The sequence below is a fragment of the Mugil cephalus genome, chromosome 3 (genome assembly GCF_022458985.1).
Source record: "Mugil cephalus isolate CIBA_MC_2020 chromosome 3, CIBA_Mcephalus_1.1, whole genome shotgun sequence".
NCBI lineage: Eukaryota > Metazoa > Chordata > Actinopteri > Mugiliformes > Mugilidae > Mugil > Mugil cephalus.
The window spans coordinates 7,656,918-7,678,150 of record NC_061772.1 but is presented as its reverse complement, the minus strand read 5'-3'; the positions used below and the strand labels follow the sequence as shown (position 1 = coordinate 7,678,150).

The 21,233-nt window shown below is 40.5% G+C and overlaps 1 protein-coding gene across 4 annotated transcripts; it reads left to right on the top strand.

Moving 5' to 3' along the window:
• Positions 1–401: 401 nt before the first annotated feature.
• usp10 (ubiquitin specific peptidase 10) lies at positions 402–21,154 on the top strand. Of its 4 annotated transcripts, none has more exons than XM_047580110.1 (15): positions 402–676; positions 6,824–6,892; positions 7,291–7,336; positions 7,714–7,773; positions 9,330–10,553; positions 12,573–12,664; positions 12,900–13,009; positions 13,470–13,528; positions 13,616–13,719; positions 14,105–14,204; positions 14,356–14,536; positions 15,243–15,408; positions 16,121–16,265; positions 17,529–17,594; positions 17,997–21,154. In XM_047580110.1, the coding sequence occupies exons 1-15, from the start codon at positions 656–658 to the stop codon at positions 18,182–18,184; spliced, it is 2,631 nt and encodes an 876-aa protein (XP_047436066.1). In that variant the 5' UTR covers positions 402–655; the 3' UTR covers positions 18,185–21,154. The 4 variants fall into 4 exon arrangements, with proteins under 4 accessions (XP_047436066.1, XP_047436065.1, XP_047436068.1 ...); XM_047580109.1 differs by having other exon boundaries at positions 9,327–10,553; XM_047580112.1 differs by lacking the exon at positions 7,714–7,773.
• Positions 21,155–21,233: the final 79 nt, after the last annotated feature.

The following is a 21,233-nucleotide window of genomic DNA, read 5'->3' as shown; positions in this document are numbered from 1 at the left end:
TTAGGATTCAATCAACGATTGTAATTTATTAGTGATCTTAATTGCCCCGAAACGAGAGTTATACTCAGAAAGCAAGCAACAGATGTCTGATGAGTCTAAGAACTATAAATGTCCAACAAGATTATGGTTTCTTTTTTGCTTATTGATAATATATAACATTTCAAATGGAATGGTAATTCAGTTGAGAGATTAATATGCGGGTTTTAAAGGATTCACTTGTGATTAAAGAATGGAAATTGTGTCAGTCGAAAGTTCTGGCGCGTGTTGGTCCGTGTGCACCCAAAGTGCCTCAGTGGTGGTGGATCTATGGCGAGATGGGGACTTTTGTTTTGAAGTCCTTAACTTAAGCACCACCGGAAGTATTTGCCGTTACTCCTTGAGCTCACGCGCTGCCGCTACAACCGACCGCGCGCTGGTTGGGCTGCTAGCGAGGAAGCTCCTGCTAGTCTGACGGAAATGGCGGTGACTGCAAGGCGAGCAGCGTGAAGCGCTGATGCATGACACGGATCAAAACTTTCAACTGCCAGGACATCGTTGGGCGACTGGCAATGACGTCGAAGTAGAACATCTGTTGTAGCTGTCGTTACAAACGTTGAACATCTTCCCGGGAGAGTTTTCATCTTGTCAGCGGAGGAGAGAAAATCTCACCGGGAGCATGGCTTCTTACAGCAACCAGGTAGCTAAGCTAGCTCGCTAGCATTAGCCTGCAAAACAACTCCTGCTGATCGCAGTGTAACTGTTATTTATAGACCTACGGCCAGCCTTCGTTTGTACAGCATTGTGACCACATCTAATGTCATAATATACCAGCGTCTTGGGCCGCTGTGTGCTGTTGTTTGAATCATTTGGCTAGTCGTGTCATTGAAAATGTAAGTAGTGAAAAGTGCTTGCTAATGCCCCCCTAAGCCTCATTGAAACACCACCAGCATGCTTAGCTAACAGGCCCTAGTTGCCTCCATTCAAATGAGCCAGCGGCACTTTCTGCTGCAGTTATGGAGGATATAAGAGCCATTTTTGGCTAAATTACACGAAAACATGCTTAATTGTGTATCCGTGGCACTTGTGTGTGAGATCCCGCAGGTGTCATGTGTTATTTCACAGAGAAAAGTGCCAGAAAAGTGCTGCGTGCGTGCATGGCCCACCTGCTCCGTGCTGCGGCAGGCCTCCTCCAATACATGTTTCCATAACTGGTAATAACAGCGGATTAGTTTTGCTCTGGGTAGCTGGGAAGCACGACATCGGATTTTTTCTGGGACATTTTGCATGTGATAAATTTTCGTTTGTACGACTCCACATGACAGTTGGGAGCTGCTGGTGTAGCATGTAGCTAGCTAACAGCTTTGCACAGGTGGTGTGCTGCTTACACTTTGCTGTCAGTTCGCTAGCTAGTTAGCCATACAAATGCGACGGCGTGGGCCTTCGTTGATAGCGAACATATAGTTGATATAGAAACAATTTGAAGCAGGATTGAGCTTGGACCCTGCTGTGTGTGCGCGTTGCTACAGAGCCAGACTGAACTTAGGCGATAGATAACTCCACAAGTTTAGTATTATTTCTGTGCAAGCTAGCTGTCATGTGGGAAGGCCCGTTTTGAGATCAGGCCATGCATGCAGAGACATGCCAGGTCTCAAGTTTCTAGTAACATATGACCGAATTGAAGTTTCGCTTGAGACAACAAAAAAGACGACATGATGAAAATAAACGTTAGATTGGGGTTATATGTTTGGTCTGAATCGCACGCCTTGCTGGCCGTGGCTTTAGGAAGGGAGATCTCACTGAGGACTTAACATCTGCATGCTTTTACTCTTCTTCCTGTCTTCAAAATTAACAGTTTCTATTGGTTCTCGCTTCATCAAAGTAAAAGCTTAAGGGGAAAACCGTCGCATCTTCGTTTGTACAAAGAATATTTGCTTTGCCAAAACAATCATCAGACGTAACATCGCCTATAATGTTTTTCTTACCTACACTGGTCATTAATGGTTAGAATATAAAAATCTACAGGTATAAATTAAGCGTTGATAGACAGCGTTTCACATTAACAGTTGCCCAGTGGATTTGGACATTTGTCAACTATTTCTTTCGGTTGTTTTCCCCCAAAAAATTCCTTTCAATGGCCGTAGCAGGTAAATGCTGCTGCTGTGTAGGAAATTATATGATTTGAGTGGAGGGGAAAACTCTAATAGTAGAATGGATGTAATCCAGCAGAGAGAAAAGTTGCTGAACAGGTGGTGCAAATAATGAGGTAGAACAAGCCATACCAGCGGGAAGGGGGACAGCTCCTGAGTCGAAACTGAGCAAACAGGTCATTCTGGAATCGCTTATCAATACTCTGTTCATACATGTTTTCCAACTTCATCTGCAAATAACAGTTTGTTACATTTCTTGTTATTTATCTTGTTAATGGAATAATTGAAAAAAGAAGCAAAAATATTTTGTTAATCAAAGATGATATGCGCTGTTAACAGAAACCGATTCATTCAGAAGACTGCAGGGTCTTGAAGAAAATAAAACGAGCCTTTAGAAATGTCTTCTAAATATCAGTTTTGATTCTGATAGTTATGAAACAGTTTATCTCTGAACTGTGGTTGCCCAATGTGGATGTAGATATGTAAGTTAGGCTTTTCTAAAGGGCTTCACTGTGAAAACCCGAACACAGTTAAATGGGGACATTTCACTGGCGATGAAGCTTGGCTTCATTGAATTTTCTGTAGCATTCCTAGAATATTTGTTGTCTTCTTAATACTATTAAAATACATTAAGCAATCATATGTTGTATTTAGGTGACATTTCTTAATGTTCATTTCTTAATCTTCATCCAAGTACTGGCACCGCAATGTTTAATCTGCTGACTAAATATGCAGTAGACACTTAAAGAAAGTTTCTTTCTTTTTGTTGTAGTAAAGAAAAGTTGCTTAGTGCAACTTTTCGGGGGTTGTAACTTTATATTGTTAACGCAATATCTTTATTTTTGAAATTCCTCGTTTGAATCCCTTTAAAGAAGTAATATGTAGGTGGGATACTAACTGTTATTGTCCTTGTACAGGTTACTGTAGACTGTATGCATAAACATATCACTGTCATCCAGATGTCTCTGTTTTCAGCCAACTCATTCTAAACACAAATACAATATAGGATGTATGCATTTACATTCCCTGAAATATCAGCTGGAATAGAACATTATTGACATGCCCAAAATGACTTTTGTTTTGGTGGAACATCAAACCAGCAAGACATGTAACTTTAAATCTAACTTTTGCTTACATTCAGTACATTCAATAGAAAAAGAAGACAAAAGTGGACCATGGACAAGCTCACAGTTCCAGCTGACGTTCTCACATCGGATGCGATTTCAGGCACTTTTTTTGACATGTGTTGTTTTACTACATGTTGCTTGTCCTCTAATGAGGCATACATACACAAAAACAATGGACTTACTCCACTAAGAGGGAAATACTGGATCAAGTGGGCATCTGATGCTACTAACTGATTAATGCTTGACACCACCCCTTTCCATTTAATTAAAATACCTTCTGATCTGGTTGGTATAGGCTATTCTGAGTGACACTGTTAAATGAAGCATTTTTATTCTGACTGGTCTTTTGTTCCATTTCTGTGTGGAAGTCTAGTTCATGTAAACATACGCTTTCATACATACATCAAGGAACGTTGCAGGGTTTTGAAATTAGCATTTCATTTAACAGTTTGCGCAACTAGTTAGTATTTTTGTTATCGATTAGTTTTTTCAGATTATTTTCTTAATGAAACATTTGGTGTAGAATATCTGGCTCTGTCTGAAAGCTTGAAAAAAGTAAGTAAGATTTGAAAAGAAACAGTAAAAATATACTAGTATATAGTATTTTTTAGCTTTTTTTCCTTTTTTTTCAAGGATTACACGCAATGAAATGACTGTCCAAATTGTTGCTGATTCATTTTATATTCATTGACCAATTGTTACAGGGAGACATTGATTGTGTCACACAATGACATCAGAACACGTGGACTGACTCTAAAGTTCAATAAGTACTTATCTGAAACTGTTTATTCCCAGTGAATGGAGAATAGATGAGGAGAGGAATTCACTTATCAAGTAACATTGTTCATTGTGTTTGGAACAATTAATATTAGGGGTATTTCTTCCAACTGTAGCAGGTATAGATTATAGAAATAATAATTGTAACAGGGGTCATGATTTCCTCCTTGAACGATAAATGAAAACGTTCCCAGTTGCATTGCTCGGGCATTGCTTTTATACGAAGGCAAGGGTCTTTAACCAGAGTAAATTCCTTTCTACCCGCTTCATACTCCATTAGTTTCGTGGTTTGTAATCATCGTGTCACTCTGTTACTACATCACATCAATATGCAGGCATAACAGGCATTCCTCGGAGATTCATTAAAAAATACTCTGACCTTATTTGTATTAGTGCTGTTGGATTTTCAGGCTCAGCCAAGTTGTCCATTAATAACTCTGCATACCAATTCAACAGAACCAGGCCTGTGGTTGTGGTTGGGATACACGAATCATGAGTTTTGGTGCCATTGTCGAAGTCACATTTCACACTTATCTAGTTGATCCTGTTGCATTTTGAAATTCCAGCCAGGTGTGTACAGTGTGGTGAAGACTCAGATTAAAAACTACATTGCTTCAACTGTTAACAAAACCATATAAAAGATTCCTGAAGACGGCTCAGTGCCAAGATTTGTGTATTCACATTTTGCTCTACATCGAGAGAATGGAGCCAACCTTGGTGTGAAGCAGTTTGAATATATTTTTAGCTGTTTTCACTTAGTATTTTTAGTGTCTAACTTCTGTACAAATGTTAAAGATCAAAAGTCTTGAAAGAATTAATATTATCAATAATAATATGGATTGTTATACTTGAAACTTGTAGAACACACTTGCACTAAAAGCCAGTAAACGATAACGACGCCCTTATATTCTCAGTCCTTCCTATAGGTCGGTTGTGCGGTCGTGTGCACGCGTGTGCGGTGTCGTCATTAAACCGCGCTGAAATCATACAGATGGCTAATTTGTTGTAATCCACAGTCCAAACGAACAGCAAGGGAGGCTTAGTGTGGTACGCGTGGCACGCCTGCAGAAAGAAGCAAAGGGACATTCTTTCTGTTGTGATTGTATTAGCCGTTCTGAGGCCGTCGGATTACGGCTGGCTGTTTGTCGCTTGTAGTGCCATTTCAGCAATGTGGGCCCTCGCGTAGGGCCTCGTTTCCAAAGAGTTACATATGCTTGAGCTGCACTTTCTTTTCTCTCTGCTTACCCTTTCACGTTCCACTGTTTATTGCACTGAGAGGCTTAACAGCGTGGCCAGTGAGTTCATGTCACCTTTCCTCAGTTGCATTGTTTTGTCCAAGCACATGTTGGATACTTGGATGGCGCAGCGTGGTGTTTCCCCGCAGCAGCGAGGGTCATCTGTCCGGGTTGACGCCACTACATAACGGAAAAGTACTAATAACTATTTCCGTTCTACAGAAGGAGTGTGGCCTGTTGAATGGCTTGTTGCTCCCATTGATTATGGGTGTTCACACCAAGTCCCCTGAGTGCAGATGGAGATCTGATTAGGTGCTGATTAGTTGACCACAGTGTACTTGTTTTACAGACATCTGTTTCAACACCATGTCTTTTAAGCAGATAAGAGTGGCATGACCATTTTTCTCCGAATCACAAGATTTTACTGTGTATCCTGGTCAGTTAATCTACAGCTGAGTAAATGGATGACTGGCTTAAAGTTACTTATAACACCTAACCTTTCACAGTTGTCACATATTCACACATTAAAGTCACAAAAACACACAATCTTGTACTGAAGCAAATTTTTTTTTTGACAAAATGTTGCTCACTCAGCCAGAGGAGTCTAATTGATTCACATGTTGGTTTTGAGGCTGTAGTTTAGAATAGAAGTGAGTATCTTCCTCAGTTATTTAACTGTGTTTAATGTGACCGTCCTCACGCTCTTATCTTAAGTGATTGTTTAATTATTGACGATTTACTGCTCTAGATATTTATCTTTATCTGAGGTAAGGAGAAACGGTAAACAGAGACAGTCTGTCTGCATCTGTACTGAAAAAATCTTCTTCCCCATCAACTGACTGAGGTTGATACAGTATAAAAGCTGCTTCTTGGTTTATGTATACTTGCTTGCCAGTTCATTAGGTACACTAATAAAAACAAATGTATTGTTACACTAAATCTTAGCTTTGTGAAGATTCCACTTCTGTTTGAAATAAATGAGAGAGTTGTTGATCCAACTGTGTTTTCTTTTTGGATTGGTTTGTGGTATTATTGAATGTGTTGTACAGACTCATGTTTGTTTTGACGACCCCATTTTTACCAGTGGGCCGGTCTAAATTCAATTTAACAACATCACAGACTACCTCCTCCAAAGTGACCGTCCAGTTGAATGACCATCTTTCACACACTGGTTCAACATAAACTGAACATTATAACAGTTTTGTACTGTCTTAACCTAGACTGTGTTAGTTCTCACTAATGCACCCAATGAACTGGCAAGTGAGTGTGTAACACTGCATGACTTCACTACATGACTTCATGTTGTGCAATCCCTAATACACAGATATGAAAAGACACCACCTTTTAAATCGGTGCCAGTTATGAGGTGGAACATCAATGTGTAGGTTATTGGACTAAAGGTGATCTGTTTTCCCTAAAGACTTTTTTTGGGGTTGTGCCAGGCTTCAGACATTAAAGATCAATTTTCTATTTTTATTTATTTATTTTTTATTATTATTATTTTTTTACCGAATTGTCTTTCCTTTAAGCTAATTCTTGACTTGATTTCTTTCCACAGTACATCTTCGGGGAATTCAGCCCTGATGAGATCAATCAGTTTTTTGTGACCCCACGATGTTATGTGGAGGTAAGGACATGAATTGATAATGGGTGTTATTACTATAAATCATGATCAAATGGGCGGCTACCGCTGCTCATTCACAAGAAATTCTGGTGGCCTCTACTGGCCACTGAGGTTTTCACTAACTGGAAGCTTTGAGGATCTGAGACTTGGCCAAAGGAATTACAAAGGGCACCACATTTAAATAAAAACCACATTGTCAGTGTAATGTCTAAATAGTTATTACACATGATAATCTTGCCACGTTGTTTCTTTGAGTTTCAAATTGTGTTTAGATATTGAGCTTGTTTATTATAAACAGTGTATTCTTTCCTCTTGCCTTTCCATCATTTATTACAAAAATAACAATTTTCCCATGTTTAGAAAGTTTCATTAAATCATGATTTTTGTTTTGTTCTTTACAGCTTCCTCCGTTCAATGACAAAGTCCCATGCGTCAGTCAGTCTTCTGGTACGTACTTTTCACCGGTGGCCAAACACTGCGTTTTAATTCACTCTTGTAAATTGAATAGCATCAGATTATCCTACGCTAACACAGGAGCTAACTTTTCTCCTGGCCTTATGACATGTAGTAGTGTTTGATAGCACAGCAGCTCTGACCTGACGTGCCTGGCAGGAAGATGCTTTCATCTGTTTTTTTTTTTTTTTTTTTTAGAGTGGATCACACATCCCAGTAGACTTTCACCATGGCGTTATTTTAAGAAAAATACTGTTTACGTACTATTTTGTGCCACCACATTAAAAAATGTTTTCGCGGCCACTGTTCTCTCAAATGGTACCTATTTGCATTTGACATTTGCCTTACCTTGGTTTGTATTGATTATTTAGGAAGTTACTGCACTCCTGCTGTACCTTATATTATGGAGTCTATGGGACTGCAGGTTTGCGGTGAGTTGAGGAGTCTGACACCCTGTGGCTTGACAAGCTTTTTGTGCGTTTGCTGTTAAACTGAAAATCCAGGTTTCCAAAACTGGTGGCTTTCTAAACTCTGCGCCTGTGTTCTTTCTTTTGCCTGTTGGTAAAATCTGTAGAGCTTTGCATGTTCAAGATACTGTCCAGTATCTTACCTTCTCTTGCATATAAAGTATTTTCACTTCTGCAGGGATCCAAGTTGGACTGAAATGAGATTGACTTTTTGTATGATCTAACTATCAGAGCTGATTCACTGTGGGTTTTACGTGGTTGCTAACATGTTGTATACATCTTATTATTAAGGGTTTTCTGCCGAACGCATTTTACAGTAATGAATTATGATTTCAGTGGCACTAACAGAACATCCTCTAATCACAGTAGAGGAAGTAACTGCTGATTTAATGTTTAACATCTGAGCTTACCGTTTGGGTGACAGATCAGCTGAGTCATGATGACTGTCTCTGACCTCTCTGACAATGATTTTTCTGATTTGCACTTACTAATGTTTCCTGTTTATTCACCTCTGCACTTTACGCCTCTCACTGCATAATAATACACAATTTAAGCTGCCATTCAACACATTTGAATATTTCTTTTGTATACTAGTAATATAAAATTGTTACATTGTTCTTTATTATTGAAGGAGTTATTAAAAATGCAATAGTATTGTTTTTTAATAAATTTATATTTATAAGTCACTTAACTGGAGTCTGTTAAAAGAGACGCATTGTCTTGTTTTATTTGTCCACTATATTGCATTCCTTGAATGTATAATTATTAGTTAAATAATGTAAACCTACATTTGTTCAGCAATTTGTTTTTTATCATGTGTTGTTTAAAAAAAAAAAACCTTGTCCATCGTTCTTACAGGTTTTATCAAGAATTTGCCAAAGGACCTATTTTTCTTTAGTTTCAAAGCCAGTACATTGTAGTTGTGAACTATATATATATATATATATATATATATATATAAAATATACTTTTCATTTTTTGGTTGGATTCATTTCAAAGGGAAATTAAATTTCCATCCTAATCTCTATTAATTGGACAGAGTAAAATTCAGGACACTAAACACGTTATGAAGAACCAGAATTGGTTCACCGCTTTTGAAGAATGGCTATTTGATTACTGGCTTTGACTGATTAGAAAAGGAAAATCGTTATTATAGACAAGTTAAGTCGTGGAATTTGTAGCCCTAGGACTCCTCCCAGGGCCTAATTGTAATTGTTGACTCACCCCACTTCTGGCATTCAAATAAGCCCAGTGGAAATGTGGTTGTGGATAGTCAAAACAGTAGCTGACGAAAATAGGCCCGGCAGAATGTCTTTTATATTTGTTGATCTTTCTAATCCCCTCAGACTTCCCACGACCCCCCTGAGTGATGACTTGGTTGCTCTGGAAATGATAGTTTACATCAACTGCAGCAAAGATATACAATACAACACTGTCTGTTTTTATATATATATGGTTCAGGCTGTATTTTAAAACATTTTTTATGCCTTTCTAATTGATTGAAATGTCATCTGCAGCAGAAGACTATCAGCGCATTGAGTTTGGTGTTGACGAGGTGATGGATTCCAAGCCCATCGGGGTGAACGATCCTCTATACAAAGTGTCGAGCACCCTCAACCCACAGGCTCCGGAGTTCATCCTGGGCTGCCAGCCGGCCCCGAAGGCTCAACAGACGGCTCTTCCAGCGGCTGACGTCCCGGATGGAACCCACTTCAACTCTCTGGATGGACCTGATTCAGAGGCCTCAGCCATGGACAATCACCAGGCCTGCCAGGACATGGACGGACTCCCTGGCAGCCTGGGACAGCGGGAGAGAAAGAAAAAGAAAAAGCGACCGCCGGGGTACTACAGCTACCTGGACCCATCAGCTGGCGGCAACAGCAGCACCGGTGCGGCAGATGGGACGCCTGTGACAGCGCTGGTTAACGGACATGCACTCAGTGGCCCACACCACAATTCTGAGGATGTGGACAGTAAGGCATTGCCAGGGGTTGAACTTTGCACCCCTGGGTCTGTCTCTGCGGCAACAGCTGCCGTAGCGGCAGCAGCCAAGTTTGCCCCCACATCCGCTGCCAATCAGAGGACTTGTGATAGCCCTGATGATTCTTCTTTGGACTTAACAAGTGGAGCGGCTTCTTTATCAGATGGCAACAATGCAACTTCCTCCTCTTCATCCTCTCAAAGCAGAGGGATGACAGAGGGAGCAAGGACTGCAGATCAGCAGCCAGATAATCTGGCTCCACAGAGCCCTGAACTTTCAGATACTCCATACAGCCCCCACTCCAAATCACCTCTTCCTCCCTCAGCTGCTGTGGCCACATCCTCTGTCATCACTTCCATTACTACTGAACTAGAGGGAAGGGAGGTAGCAGATAGCGGGGTGGCCAATGGCCTAGTAGAGCCTAATACTCCTGTCAGTGCAGATGGACACAAAGAAGACTGTGAGAGCGGGGAGCAGGCTCAGCAGGTCACCCTGGACTCTGCTGCCCAGCCGGCGGCGACAGAGCAGGCACATTCGCCAGCAAGTCCAGCTGCACCTACTGCCAATCTTCCCAAGTCATGGGCTAGCCTCTTTCACAACTCTAAACCTCTGCCCGGGGGCCCTCAGGCCTTTGTGGAGGTAAAAAATGTTGTGGAAGTTGTGTCTCCCTCCCTTACTATGCCAGAGCAGCCTGAGAAAGTTGGGGAGGTAAAAGAAGGTCCTGTCCACGTATCAGAGGATCCCATGGCCCCTAAACTTGCAGGTATTATTCGAAGATGCTCATAGTATGCCTTCAAAAATAGATCAGATTCTTTATGGTCACGTTTGAAATGTGTTGTTCCAAGAGGTTAAATTCACTACTCTCCACTTGGTGGCAATGTTGAGACATTAGTTAGTCAGTTTCTAAGTGAGCATACGCTTTCAAACTGTTACCGTTTAAGAAGAGTAGAGTGTTGGAGTGGTTGTTCATGCCAACTCCACTGGGTGAAGTGTTAATAAGCTATCTGTCTCCAGCGTGTAAAGGCATATTGCATTCAAGTCAGTAAACACCAGATGGTGGTACCGCATCCAGAATAGCTCTCACACGTTGAGACTTCAGCTCACCTTTGTATATCATTAGTCTGCGCTATTAAAAGAAGACTGGGAATGACTTGTAAGTTTATACCACCAGAACAAAAGAATAACTTCATTTCAAAAGCTTTAGCTCAGGCAGATGATTTGTCTCATTATTCCTTGGTTATGTTGTAGATGCATCCCTCTTTGAACAATAGACCTTTGTGTCCCCTTTAGGTGTGTGTTCAAATTATGTATTATAATATTATCAAATTTAATTTGCGCTGCCTTACGAAATTCCCAAATATGCACATTGGAATTTAAACAAAATTTGGCCACTCAAATGTTTCTCGTGTCAAATTTCAGCTAAAAGACAAGAAAATAACTTAAAAATGCCTTTGATCATGTCAGTTTAGGAAACACTGTGTTTTTGGTGTAAGTTTATTTTTCACACAAGCAAGCACCGTTCAGCGCCAATTGAAATATTTCATGAACTTGCAGACGGGAACAATATGCAAAGTGTTATTTTCTTCTGCCAAAGATTGTTGTTGAATCAAGTGGACCCGTAATCTGATTTGTCTGTTTGGATTCATCTAATTATAATGCATATCCATGTGTGAGGTGTCCACAAAGATGCTGATTTGATATCCATTAGACACAGTCCTCTCAGAAGTGTACATGTTTTCTGTGCAGGCTGAGGTGCAGTGTGTTTCATTTTACAGAATATGAGAATAGACTAATATGAGAGAAATGGAAATTCTCTAACTAGATGTCCATCAGCCAATACCCAGTGCTTTAAAATAGTGAAACCACTGGAATAACATACTGTGCAAAGCAGCAGTGGGTTCTATTAACTATTTAATTGTTTCTGTATGACATAGAAAGACTGTGATTGCAGACAGATGGCAATGTCTCCTCGCTGTGTGCTTGGCAAATCTTTAGTTCCCAGGCAGTTTGATTTGAACGTGTTCATTTGATGTTGGTTAGTCCATCTGAGCTTTAAAGAAACCAACCTACTTTAAAATGCACCGGCATGGAGCCTTCAAAACACTTCTTTCTATAATATTTATAAGCAAAGTGTTGAAGTGGAACGAACGACAATCTGACTCCTGTGACATAAACAGACGTGTATCTGTGTGTCTCTGTTGAGTTGTTTGTAAAAGCTGTATAAGAGAGAAGAGTGGGTATGGTCCACTGGCAGTTTGGGTCTAAGTGGATCCGTTTAAAATTGTTGTTCCAAAGTAAGCTCAATTATCTGCTTGTTTATGATGATGTCTTTTTTTTAAAACAGTAGTTGAATTGATGAGCCGAGTACATGCAGGGGAGATTTGCATACATGTGAACACACTGCTGACTAATATGTGTTTGTCGTTGGTGTTGTGGGCACAGCTATTTCAGTGGTTTTTCTCTCTGTAAATGCTTTGTGTAAACCTATGTCCACGTTACCATGGGAGCTGTGTTTCTGAATGACAGCCTCCCTTCCTAGGCGTGGTACAGCATTTCTTGCTCTTATTCAGACAGTCTCTTGTGCTGTTGTCACTAGAGGCGTGAATAGAAGAAGGAACATTTGATTTGAGGAAATGGGGGAAAAAAAATCTCCTTATTGTTGAGAAAATGATTTGCCATAATGTATTTCACTGTGACTAAAAGTATGTCGTATTTTCATTGCTTTTTTTTTTTTTGTGCAGGCCTACCTGTTTAAGTACATTGTCTTTGTTTGAATCCCCAGAACTTATTGAGAATGTGAAGTTGATACATAAACCAGTGTCTTTGCAGCCGAGAGGACTGATCAACAAGGGAAACTGGTGCTATATCAACGCTGTATCCTTTCGCTTGCTTTTTTTTTTAAAAGATGTAGTTGGCTGTGACTTGCTCTTATTGTGTCACTGCTAAGCACATGGCTTTAAAAAAAGTATAGTGTTAGGTCCTTAATATACCTTCATTCATCCTTCATTCATGTACTGCACCGCTTTGTAGCCTGTAAAATAATACAGAAAACAGCTTGTCATATTGCTTCTCCTACCTGCTGATTTCCTCCCTAACTCTGAGCACTCAGACCCTACAGGCCCTGATTGCATGCCCTCCCATGTACCACCTGATGAAGTCCATTCCTCTGCATAATGAAACGCAGAGACCATGTACTTCCACGCCCATGATGGACAACTTGTAAGTAGCGCTTCACAGCCCAACCTCAGGGTTAACTAGGCCACCTGTCAATGTGTCAACACATCTTAAACAACATTGGAAAGCTTAATTTCTTAATGTTATAATTATGCACGCCATTTCAGGATGCAGTCATATCTGCAGACTCAGTAAACGCTCATGTCAGACGAGTCGCAAACAGAGATTTATTCGACTTATCTGTTGAGCCTCATGATATTTCAAGAGCAGCTTAAACACAACAGAAATGGTCCCATTACACTTCCAAGGTTCCAGTAAATGTCCAGAAAAATAGTCCGCACCAGACATTTGAAAATGTCAGTTGCATATATTAGCGACACTGTGACTTTGGGTATGACTTGTTTTAGGCAAAGAGGAGCATAAGATCTAGGGGTTTATCAAATTTCTGAAACGTGTACCATTACTTTTTTTTCTCATTATTATTTCTTATTTTTGTCTCTGACAGTGTACGGCTGGTGAATGAGTTCAACAATATGCCTGTGCCATCTAAAGCCAAACAGCAAGGTAAGGTGTGAAAGCAGCGTGACCAAAGACGTGTAGTATCACTTTCTGTCAGCACCACTAATGTACGGTTTCTAACTTTGTCCTCAGGTGTTGGTGATAAGGTCACAAAAGATATCCGGCCTGGTGTCCCCTTTGAACCAACTTACATATACAAACTCCTCACTCTCATCAAGTCAAGTCTTTCTGAGAAGGTAAGCTATGATGCGTTACATATTCACGTTAAAGCAGTGCGTCAGCGTGATGCGTCTTTATTTTTTTGTTTATTTTTTTTAATGATCACACTTTGAATGCACCTCGTCTGGAACAGACAGTACTTGAGGGAGTTATTTGTTAAGTCATATTTTTCGCTAAGAATTGGGGAGTTTTAATGAAAGAAATTACCTAAATGCTAAAAGATGTTTTTTGATATTTAATGAGGCTTAATCTCATCCTGTGTCGCTGCGTACACAACTCCCTGTCTGTTTAAATGAAATGTGTGTGCACATTCATGTCTGCCAGCAGGCATTTTTATTTGACAGTAGGCATTCTCTGTAGTGTCCGGTAATTGATGCTGATGCTCTTATTCTCTGCTTCCAGGGCCGACAAGAGGATGCGGAGGAGTATCTCGGGTTCACGCTCAATGGATTGCACGAGGAGATGCTGGCATTGAAGAAACTAATCTCGCCTCAGGAAGAGAGTAAGCAACTTTTACCACCATATCACATAGTCAGTTACTCTTTGCATGCTACCGAGTTCCCTGCAATTTAGTTAACCGTCACAGGAGAGTTCACTTGAAAGCACTTCAGTCATTTGACTTTCCATTTTTTTTTTTTTTTTTACCTTTACAGAAGCTCCCACACCCAATGGACCGGAGTCCCAGCCAGGTGTAGAGGAAGAAGTTGCTGATAAGGAGGAAGAAGGTAGTGAGGATGAGTGGGAGCAAGTGGGTCCCAGAAACAAGACTTCCATCACTCGCCAGGCTGACTTTGTCCGCACACCCATCACCGATATCTTTGGTGGACACATCAGGTATGTTGACAGGTGGGGTCAAGATTAGGTTTTGTTTAAATAATGAACGGTGCATACACAGGAAACTGTCATTGTTCTGTGACTTTTCGATAATGTGCCAGCATAAGGAAGTGATGGTTTCAGCTCCATCTGCGCCTCCTGGCCTGGTCGTACAGTTTAAAGTGTTCGACCTCTTCAGTAGCATCACAAATCGGTCTTCCGCCCCCAGTTTTCCAGCAAGCACCGCAGTCCTTCAGAATAACAGCCACTGTGGGCCGGTTGTGGTCACAAGTCTCGACAGCAAGACGTGGGGCACCCATCCACAAACAAAGGTCTTAGCTTTCAGACAAATTGGAAAGTTAAGAACCTGTGCGGCTGCTGCCTGCCTAAATAATATGTTCTGTGAGGTTCTGGTCTGGCACAGTTCTGGCATCTTGAAGGATTATTTTCTCAGAAACCGTTGTGCCCAGAGAACTAGAATACATGGGTGTATGTTTACAGAGAGCGGTGTGTATGCCCACTGAGCTTGGCTGTTACCCATGGACTTTTCTTTTTTTACAGTAATTGGTTTGTCTTGGGGAGACAAATCACTGCAACAACTGTTTGAGAGTAATTTGGTCTAGATTTAAAGTCTTTTAGCAGCTATCACATGCTGATAAGGATGGATAAGCATCTGTGTCAGATGCTGCGTTCAACATCATCTAACTAACTGTTGCTTCTCCATCAGATCGGTGGTGTATCAACAAAACTCTAAAGAGTCAGCCACTCTGCAGCCTTTCTTCACCCTGCAGCTGGACATCCAGTCAGAGAAGATCCGCACTGTCCAGGAGGCTTTGGAGACCTTGGTGGCTCGAGAGTCAGTCCAGGGCTACACATCTAAAACCAAGCAAGAGGTATATACTCTACACTTACTCAGTTGGAAATGTTCTAAGAATAAAAATGTACTATTTAGTTGTTGTGTTGGTTATTTATGCGATCTTGGATTACACTGTGTTTTTCTGTGATATTTGGGATTCTTGTAATAAATCAGCGCTCTACAGAAGAACATTGTTCACACATTGTACAATACATAAATCTTTATGGGAGTTTCTTCTCAAAACAAACATAGTTTTTCCATGCCTCAGTACAGCCCTAGTAACAACTGCAGAAAATAGAAAACTATCTAAAAACTGTTCAGTCTTTGAAGGTTAAGCTGAAAGAGCTGGTGCTGGTGACATCTGCACTCCAGCTGTATAATGGGCATCTTTGTACTTTTTTTTTTTTTTAAACCGATAAACCCATCATTTTGTTAGTGTCCCTCTAAAGCAATGTTCTACCTCTTGACTGACGTCTTTCGTACTTTTAAAAGCCAAAACCCGTAGCGATTTATGAGTCGCCGCTCTGAAAACCTTAGCACGTGTTTGCTATTCCAGCAAACTGTCACCTCTTGTTCTGTACTTGTTTTGTTTACAAGAGTTCTATTTTATTTGACCTTAAGTCTACAGTTTCAAATGAAACCTTGCAAACTTTTCTTTGAAACTACAGTCCTTTCCTTAGGTTCTATTTTATTACGATTACAGTACATTCCCTGACTGCTTGTGTTCATCTGTATGTCCTCACGTCCAGATTGAGATAAGTCGGAGGGTAACTCTAGAAGAGCTGCCGCCTGTGCTGGTGCTCCATCTCAAGAGATTTGTTTTTGAAAAGACGGGAGGCTGCCAGAAACTGACCAAGAACATTGATTACCCTGTTGACCTGGAAATCAGCAAAGGTATGGAAAGACCCACACTCCACTGAGCACCATAGGGCTGTATCTTGACCTACTGACTTTCCATACACACTCTGTTGTATTCAGGTCAGGAACTGTGCCATGTGCCTGTATTGAAAGTTGATGAAGTTTACTAGCTGTTTTCATTCTTTGATGGCCATTTTTGTGGGTTTTTTTGTCCATGCAGCATTCAGTCAGACTAACAACATATTTTCCAAAGTTCCAAATAACCACATGTTCATGGTGGTTCTGTTGAGAATGACGCACACTAGGGCTGCACGATTCTGGAAAAAAAAAATGTGAATCACGATTTTTTTTTTTGCTTAGAATTGAGATCACTGTGCTTTGGAACGATTTTTTTTTACAAAATGTTTATTGCACTGATTAACAAAACGAAAAAATACATTCAAATGGTCATTCACGTTGCCTTGCGGTGCTGCGGCAAGGGCAGAACACGCTTTGCAGTGCACCTCAGACTGTTTGTCATTGTCTGGCTTAAATCCAAAATACTTCCACCCCGCCGAATGCCAACCTTTTTTGGGCACGAATTCAGTTCGGTTCTGTGGGTGACTCTCGCCACCACCACCTCAGGTTTCTTCACAATCCATTTAAGTCTCTTTACCGCTGACTTCTCTCTGCTTCCCTCCTTCACTGTTTCCACACACTCAGCTACAGACAGGCTTCCTCCACCGAATCACATGTTGTAAAGACGCTTTACCATAGATCGAGGGGGGAGTCAGCAGCAGTGCTGCCTTTAGGGGCGCTTGATAAAATCTGGGAAGATATGGGAGCATTTGTTTGTGAAGCCGCTCGTGAAATAAAATGTTTAATCGTTGCGTTTCAAAATAAGATCACGTGTATGTGTGGATTGAGATCGCAATTTATTTATTTTATTTAAACAATTTATCGTGCAGCCCTAACACACTCACACAGTGCAACAATTCACACTGATTTAATCAGACTGCCCAATGACTCAGGGGAAGCTGAAATAAGGGATTCAGCTAAATCAGAATAACAGTGTTGCAGTAAACTGGAAATTTTTCAGTTTCATCATTTCATAAAACAAGATGTTCAGCTTTAGGCTGAAGCTGCTGCAATCCACTGTCTCCCATTCAAACTGCTAAAAGGATGTAAACTCAGGACAGTGTTTGTGCTGTTGAACCAAGTAACACTGACACAAAGAGAATTTAATTCAAGTTGAGCAGCAAAACTTTCTGCAATTATGTCTTGGCATCTTCTCTTCTTTCAACCTTTATTTCCTTTCAGATCTCTTATCCTCTGGAGTGCGAGGCAAAGTTGTGAAAGGCCAAAGAACTTACAGGCTCTTTGCAGGTATGTTTGTTATTTCTTGTTTATGTGTTTGGTTCACGTCTTATCGGCTCCAGAGGGAGTCGTTTTGCTGTCACCGTGTGAATTGATGATGAGATTTCTTCATCCACCAAAATAACAGCTCTGCCAAGGGGAATCGCAGTTTTTTTCTACACTGAACCTCAATACATCTGGTTGACAGTTGCCCTCTCAGGAAGTACTTAGGGATCATAATAAATTGTTAAAACACTTACGGAATAAAGGGCTGTTTTTAAAAAAAGGGTCAAAGTTACAACCGCAGTAATCGGAATGTATTTTTGATGAAAAGCAGCCGCAGTTAAATGAAGATAAACATCGAAATCATTGATAATGGCTTTTAAATGAAATATTTCACATTTCGTTCATCCCCTCCCTCTCTTTCGCCAGTTGTCTATCACCATGGAAACAGCGCGACCGGCGGTCATTACACCACGGATGTCTTCCACATCGGTCTTAACGGCTGGCTGCGCATTGACGACCAGACAGTGAAGGTCATCAACCAGTACCAGGTGGTGAAGCAGACTGCAGAGCGCACCGCCTACCTGCTGTACTACCGCCGCGTCGACCTGCTGTAGAGACACACACACACACACACACACGCATCCCAGCACTCTCGCAAACGATACTCAAGACACATCCACAGACACACAACACGGAACATACATGCTCAAAATGCACTCGTTGACAGTTCATGCACACGTGACACAAACACACACCAAACTAATGAACAGGAACACTGCCCAACTTGTTCTCTTGCAAGATTTTCCTCTTCTTCCCTCCTGTTCCCGCTTTCCTGAGAACCAGCTTTTCCAACACCTCTTTTTCCTTTGTCTCCTTTTTCTTGTCGGAAGAAGAGAAGCAAGCTGCATTCACAAAGATTTCCCTGTGACTGCTCTCTCTTCTCTGTGTACCACTGCTGTGTTGTTTTTGTTTTTTTGTTTTTTTCCTTTTTTGTTATCCTTTAAGAGCAGCAAGGAAAGACTGTTGAATCGACAGAGGTGGGGTTGAGGTCGCACACTAGGACCTGAGGCTCACCTCTGACTGAGCCCACGGCTTTGGCTCAGATAGTGAACAGTGGACTCACTCACACAGGAAGAACTGTCTACCACAGGCTGCAAGTGGACTGCTGGGGTAATTCTCTCGTTCAAATGACCTTTTTTTAAGGAAATGACCTAGATATCAGTGTTTGCCTTTTAGTAAAGGGGAACTGTCGGCCTATTGAATTCGCAGCAGTTTAAAAGCCTGTTATTTGCCCTCGTGCATTGAAAAGGCCCAGCACCAGCATTATCACGAGTCTCTCCTCCCAAGGCCAGATTGTTTTCTTCTCCGTCACCACCAACCTCCCTCTTCTCCATTTCCTCACTTTAACGATGCTTTTAAAACTAGGTACAACTTGAGCCATCAAAAACATGAGAAAAAAAAAAAACAGATAGGTGGTGCAACGAATGGGAACTGAACAGCTTCCTTGTTTTGAGAGATCCTTGTCATGGTTATTTGGGTTTAGAGTTAGAAGGCCTATCTTAAAGAAAATATTAATGCGCTTTAGAATTTAATAACAATTAAGCTTCTGTGCACAAAGTATAAACAGACTGATGATTACAATATGACAGGCAAATGCATATTTTACAAATATTTAGATTCAAATGTTAAAAAAAGAAAAAAGTAAAAAAAAAAAAATGAAAGAGATCTAGCTGACTGAAAACATGTTTGGGTCCTAAAGGACTGCGCCAGTTTTTAGACTCAGTTCTTGCACTGGAGATGTGGCAACCAATCAAGACAGATTCCACTGCAAAACCTGCCTTTGTACATTTCCTTCTCTCTTTCTCTCCATTCATTTTTTTTTTTGTTTTGTTTTGTTTTGTTCTGTCTTTTCTCGTGTAAAGGTTCCACCTGTGTACTGGTGGCTTATCAGTGTAGTTTTGAGCCACACCACCCATCTTATCCCCCCAACTCAGCAGAAAGCGGGGGCTGCCTTAGGTTCAGTGTGTGATGTTTTTTCCACTCGGTGTACGAGTCTAACCATAATCGGGCGGCAACTGCTAGTCTAATGTCTGTGAAGAGTTAAGGGAATGTACCTGACACCTTTGTATTTACTCTTTTGTGGCTCGGCCATTCCTCCCAGTCGAGGGAGAGCCGAGTGTTGAGGGGAAGTGGGACTACATCTGTGCAAAGCGCTTCATAAAGGAACTGGACATGCGCACAAAAGGAGATGGTGTTTGCTTTAGTTGAAGATATTGATTTTTTTTTTTTTATTTGATCATTCATTGATTGTGATGATTTTTGTTTGAGTTACTAAAAGATGTTAGTTGTTTTTTTTTTCTTTTGTCATTGATCATTTATTGGATGTCCTAATGCCCTCGCTCCCCTCAGAAAAACATGCTTGCATTTGAATTTGTGTTTGAAACGAAATTACACAGGCTAAAGCACAACAACGAATAAAATTGAACTAGTTCTTTGCTTGATATTTATTTCCATTTTGTCATTTGTTTTCTTTTGATATTTTTTATTTTTTTTCCATTTCATTCCAACCACCAGATTCTCAGTATTAACACTTGAGTATTGCCACATAATTTAGGCTTTAATCCAAATATTCTATTATTGTCTCAAGCACTGGTTTTAGTTTCTCACTCGTACCAGACAGTGGGATCGTTTTCCACCTTCGGTTAAAAAAAAAAAAAAAGAGTTAAAATAATGTCCTGTATTTTAGGGGCAGCGTGTGGATTTGAGTTTATTTAACATGTCACTTTTTACAAAGTTTACAAATTTTGAGTAAGTTAATCTCTCAGTTCCAAATTAAATTGTTAAATTCGCACATTAGATTGAAATAATTCCTTGCATTATTTTTTTTTTTTTGTCTTTTTAGCATCATTGTCTAGACTCTTGTGGGTTTCAAAGTCAGAAACCTTCCCCAGCTAAACCAAAGGACAACATTAAACAGGCCCTTCTGCCTTCCATTAACTTAGTTTAATCCCAACTTTATTTTGCCTTTTCCACCCGAGGTCTTGTTGGCACGGCTCATCGCAGTTCGCGACTCTTCACACACGAAACGGCACGTCGGTCTCATAATTTAACTCTCACCATAGTTCAGTTGTGCTGCGGGCTTTGTAGTCATTTCTGCACAAATTGTTACATTGTTGATTTGCATATTTTCTTCCCCTGCTTTCAAAGACTGTTTTGGAAGTTGGGGCTTTTAAAAGCGACACCTTGAGCTTTCTGTTGTACAGTTTTATCTCAGTCTCTGACGGCTGGTCAGGAAATGTGCTGGTGAAATGCTTCAACAATGTCTTTTTTTGTTTTGTTTTGGTTTTTTTTTTTCTTTCAGTGTGTGCTCCTAACACTATTGTCTGCTGGGAACTGTTGGGATAATGACCTAAAAACAAAATCTATACTGTCTTTTAATTTTAAGGCTCCAGCATTCTATTTTGTTTATTGTTCAAATAAAGGATTGTGCTAAAAGCAGTTTGCTAATTGAGCGTAGTCAAAAAGACTACTTGGCTTTCTTATGATACAGTAAATGCTAAAAAAAAAAAAAAAAAAAAAAAAAACCTCAGCAGCCTCTACACCGTGGACTGGCCTACAGGATAATGTGCACAATAAACCAGAACAACAAAATGATCCACAGAG

Excerpts from the sequence above, each read along its gene's own strand:
- usp10 (XM_047580109.1), top strand. The coding sequence starts at position 656 with ATGGCTTCTTACAGCAACCAG. Across the intron at positions 6,893-7,290 it reads CCCCACGATGTTATGTGGAG|CTTCCTCCGTTCAATGACAA; the intron begins GTAAGGACATGA and ends TGTTCTTTACAG. Across the intron at positions 15,409-16,120 it reads CATCTAAAACCAAGCAAGAG|ATTGAGATAAGTCGGAGGGT; the intron begins GTATATACTCTA and ends CCTCACGTCCAG.